The following is a 3,366-nucleotide window of genomic DNA, read 5'->3' as shown; positions in this document are numbered from 1 at the left end:
TCTTGGCTCACTGCAATCTCCGCCTCCCAAGTTCAAGAGATTCTCCTGCCTCAGCCTCCTGAGTAGCTGGGACTATAGGCACACGCCACCAAACCCGGCTAATTTTTGTTTTCTTAGCAGAGACGGGGTTTCACATGTTGGTCAGGCTGGTCTCTAACTGCTGGTTTCGGGATCCGTCCGCCTTGACCTCCCAAAGTGCTGAGATTACAGGCGTGAGCCCCGGCTCCCGGCAGGGAGAGATAATTCTTAGAAGATACTTCTATCTTACTAAAATGCCTTCTAAGCACCTACCATGAGTCAGGCCCTGGGCTCAGTGCTGTGAACTCGCAGCTGGTGGACTCGTGTCTGACCTCCAGGCGCTCCCAGCGTGGTGGGGCAGACAGGGGCAGACCAGATACCTACAGTGCAGTGTGAGACGTGCAGGGGGGTTGGGACTGCGGGTGCAGGGCGGGAGTCCAGTACTTCTTTCTGGTGAGAGAGGAGGAGGAAGAAAGCTCTGCAGAGGTCCTCATGGGGGAAGGAAGGACAGACTCAGGAGAAAGGCTTAGGACACAGAGGCCAAAGGGCTTGGCTCCTGTTCAGACGGGGCAGGAGAAAGAAAGCCTTGATGGGAGGCATCTGGGCAGCCAGCATTGGGTGGTGGTGCCAGCTGCTGGGCCAGGGAAGATGGAGGAGGAGCAGATGCCCCTGGGACGATGCTTGGTCCTAGGTGTGCTGCCCAAAGTCCGGAGCTCAGCAGAGGGGCTGGGACTGCGTGTTAACTCCAAGGTCAGACTGAATCCAGAGAATGAGTGAGATCCCGAGGCAGGATGGAGAGCCCTGGGTCCCTCTCGGGCTACTGTGGTCTGAGAAGGCCCAAGGACTTTGGGCTCGGCTCCCACTTGGCAGGCACGGAGTTCTGAGCATTTGTCGCTCCTGCCCTCCTGATGCTCACACTCTTTGAGGAAGCCCGAATCTCCCCCTTTTTATAGCTGGCTCTGAAGAGGGAGCGGCCCCCCTCCCCCACCCAGCGCATGTTCCCTTACCTTCTCTTCCAGGGTTTCCACCGTCCCACTCCTCTCTCCATTACCAGCCTTTCCTCCCTAGGCTGGAGAGGTGTAAAATCTTCTTTGGACTTTGGTCAAAGAGGTTTCAGTCTCAAAGGACCCCCGTCAAGCTTTGAGCTGACCCACTCCTGCCCTGGATCCCAGGGTTGTCATGGCAACAGGTGACAATTGCCTGCGTTCTCCCGGTGATTCAGGGCAGGGGCGCTCACTCCATCTTCCCATGAGCCTCTGCCACTTCACAGGCAGCTTAAGGCCTGGAATGTGGCTTAGACAAATCTGGTCACCCTTGTGATCTCCCTTGCATAGTAGCAGGAGGAGAAGCCTGAGGCGGTCTGACCTGGAATGACCCCCCCACTCCCCCACCCCAGCCCCTGCCCCGCCCCACGTCCTGGGATGTACCTGTGGGACACAAGTTTCCCTCTGCCCCAGTTTCAGCCAGCAGAGGCCAGAGGGCTGGGGGTGGAAAGAATCGATGATGAGATGTGACTGAGTAAAGCAGGTGAGACTTGGAGACAGATCTTAGGAAGAACTTCCTGGTATTGATGGCTCTTTGATAGGAGACTGTCCTTGTAGTTGGCCTTGTATTTGAGAGAGAAAAAAGACGCTTTGGAGGGCATGGACCTCATTCCCACAACTCAGCCCCCTCTGCACTCACCACCACCGCTGTGGCTGAGAGGTTTTTATGGAGCACCTGCTTAGTGAACACTCTGGTTCCCTGAGCCAAGGACCCACGGATGGCTCCAGGCAGGTCTCATCTGCTCGTCTAATTGTCTCCACAGGGGCTGCAGCGCAGCTACTCTGAGGAATATCTGAGGAACCTACTTTGCAGGAAGAAGCTGGGAAGCAGGTGGGGTCTCTTGCACACACTCTGTGGGCTGGTGGATTGGGCTGGTGGATAGGGCTGGTTAGCAGCTGTGCTTGGGAAGCTAGCACTGGACAGCATGGCAGGGGCAGAGGGGCAGAATGACCAGCTTCTGGGGCTGGCTTTCGGGGGAGGGACTTCCCCTGAGGTCCCTGCACCTGCCTGGGTCTTTCTGCAGCTCCCACACCTCCAAGCATGGCTTCCTGTCCTGGGCCCGGGTCTGCTTGAGACACTGCATCTACACTCCACAGCCAGGTATGGGGTTGGGAGCTGAGGCCAAGCGTGACAGGGGACATCACCCTCCCTTGCACAGAACAGCTGCAGTGGAGGACTGGCTCCTGTTCCCTGGAATCCTTGCCATCGAGAGGGACAACTGCCAGCTCAGGACAGGGGAAAGACCCTGGCCCGGCCTTGGTCATCCAGGGTCCTGCTGGCCCTTTTTCTGGGCCCCTTGGGAGGGAGGAGGGTTCCCGGGCCTGAGTGGTGCTATTCTCACACTTCTTCTTTTGAGGACTGCAGGATTCCGTCTCCCCCTGAAGCTGGTGCTTTCAGCCACCCTGACAGGGACAGCCATTTACCAGGTATGCCCTGTACCCATCTGCCTCTGGAGCCCTGCCCTCTACCCCAAGCCCAGAGCGGCTTCGGCCCAACTCAGCTCTCCAGGTGCCCCATCCAGAATCCTGGCCAGCTGCTGCCAGCTATCTTGGGAATTCCCGCTTCCCCGTAAGGGCAGGGGTGTTCACTCTTGGACTCAAATAGTGACCCAGTGCATTCATTTTGGAGGCCACGTAAACGCGAATTTAAATCCTAGCTCCATTATTTACCTCCTGTGTGACCTTGGGCAAGTTATTTAACCTCTCTGAACCTGTTAGCTCATCTGCAAAAAGGAGGAAATAGAATAACTTTCCTCTTTGAGTAATTGGGAAGATTTAGTGAGATAACATGTTTGATAAACTCTGCCTCACCACCTCCAAGAAAAGCAAAAACAATTAAAATCCTGGGAGGTAGGTGTGATTTTCTCCACTTTACAGATGGGGAGAATGGAAGCTTGGCCAGGTGAATTTGACTTGGCCAAGTTTCTGCACAGCTAACATCTCAGCGGAGCCAAAGTTTGAATCCAACACTATCTAGGTTTAATGCCTGTGCTCATTTACTTTCAACAGCATAGAGAAACCGGAAATTTTACATTCCAAAGTTTAGATAGATAGATGATGGGGAAAGAAAGGTGCAGACACAGCCGTCCTTCAGTATCAGAGGTGGATTTCCAGGACGCCCCTCCATATCAAAATACAAAGGCTTATATTTGGCCGGGCGCGGTGGCTCAAGCCTGTAATCCTAGCACTTTGGGAGGCCAAGGCGGGCGGATCACGAGGTCAAGAGATCGAGACCATCCTGGTCAACATGGTGAAACCCCGTCTCTACTAAAAATACAAAAAATTAGCTGGGCATGGTGGCAAT

At 55.0% G+C, this 3,366-nt stretch overlaps 1 protein-coding gene across 8 annotated transcripts in view; it reads left to right on the top strand.

Moving 5' to 3' along the window:
• Nucleotides 1-3,366, top strand: part of STRA6 (signaling receptor and transporter of retinol STRA6) — a 36,175-nt gene that overhangs the window by 21,658 nt on the left and 11,151 nt on the right. For 5 of the 8 annotated variants that reach the window (XM_032244806.1, XM_032244808.1, XM_032244807.1 and 2 more), the window contains 2 exons: nucleotides 1,826-1,893; nucleotides 2,222-2,489. In XM_032244806.1, the coding sequence (XP_032100697.1) occupies nucleotides 1,826-1,893; nucleotides 2,222-2,489 (336 nt within the window). Of the gene's footprint in view, nucleotides 1-1,825; nucleotides 1,894-2,086; nucleotides 2,164-2,221; nucleotides 2,490-3,366 lie in introns of all 8 variants that reach the window. The other 3 variants (XM_032244813.1, XM_032244810.1, XM_032244812.1) reach the window with 1 other exon arrangement.

Source organism: Sapajus apella, unplaced genomic scaffold (assembly GCF_009761245.1).
Source record: "Sapajus apella isolate SASKATOON/1434 unplaced genomic scaffold, GSC_monkey_1.0 scaffold55, whole genome shotgun sequence".
In the NCBI taxonomy this organism is placed as follows: domain Eukaryota; kingdom Metazoa; phylum Chordata; class Mammalia; order Primates; family Cebidae; genus Sapajus; species Sapajus apella.
The sequence above is the reverse complement of the archived record's forward strand: the minus strand, read 5'-3'. Positions and strand labels throughout refer to the sequence as shown.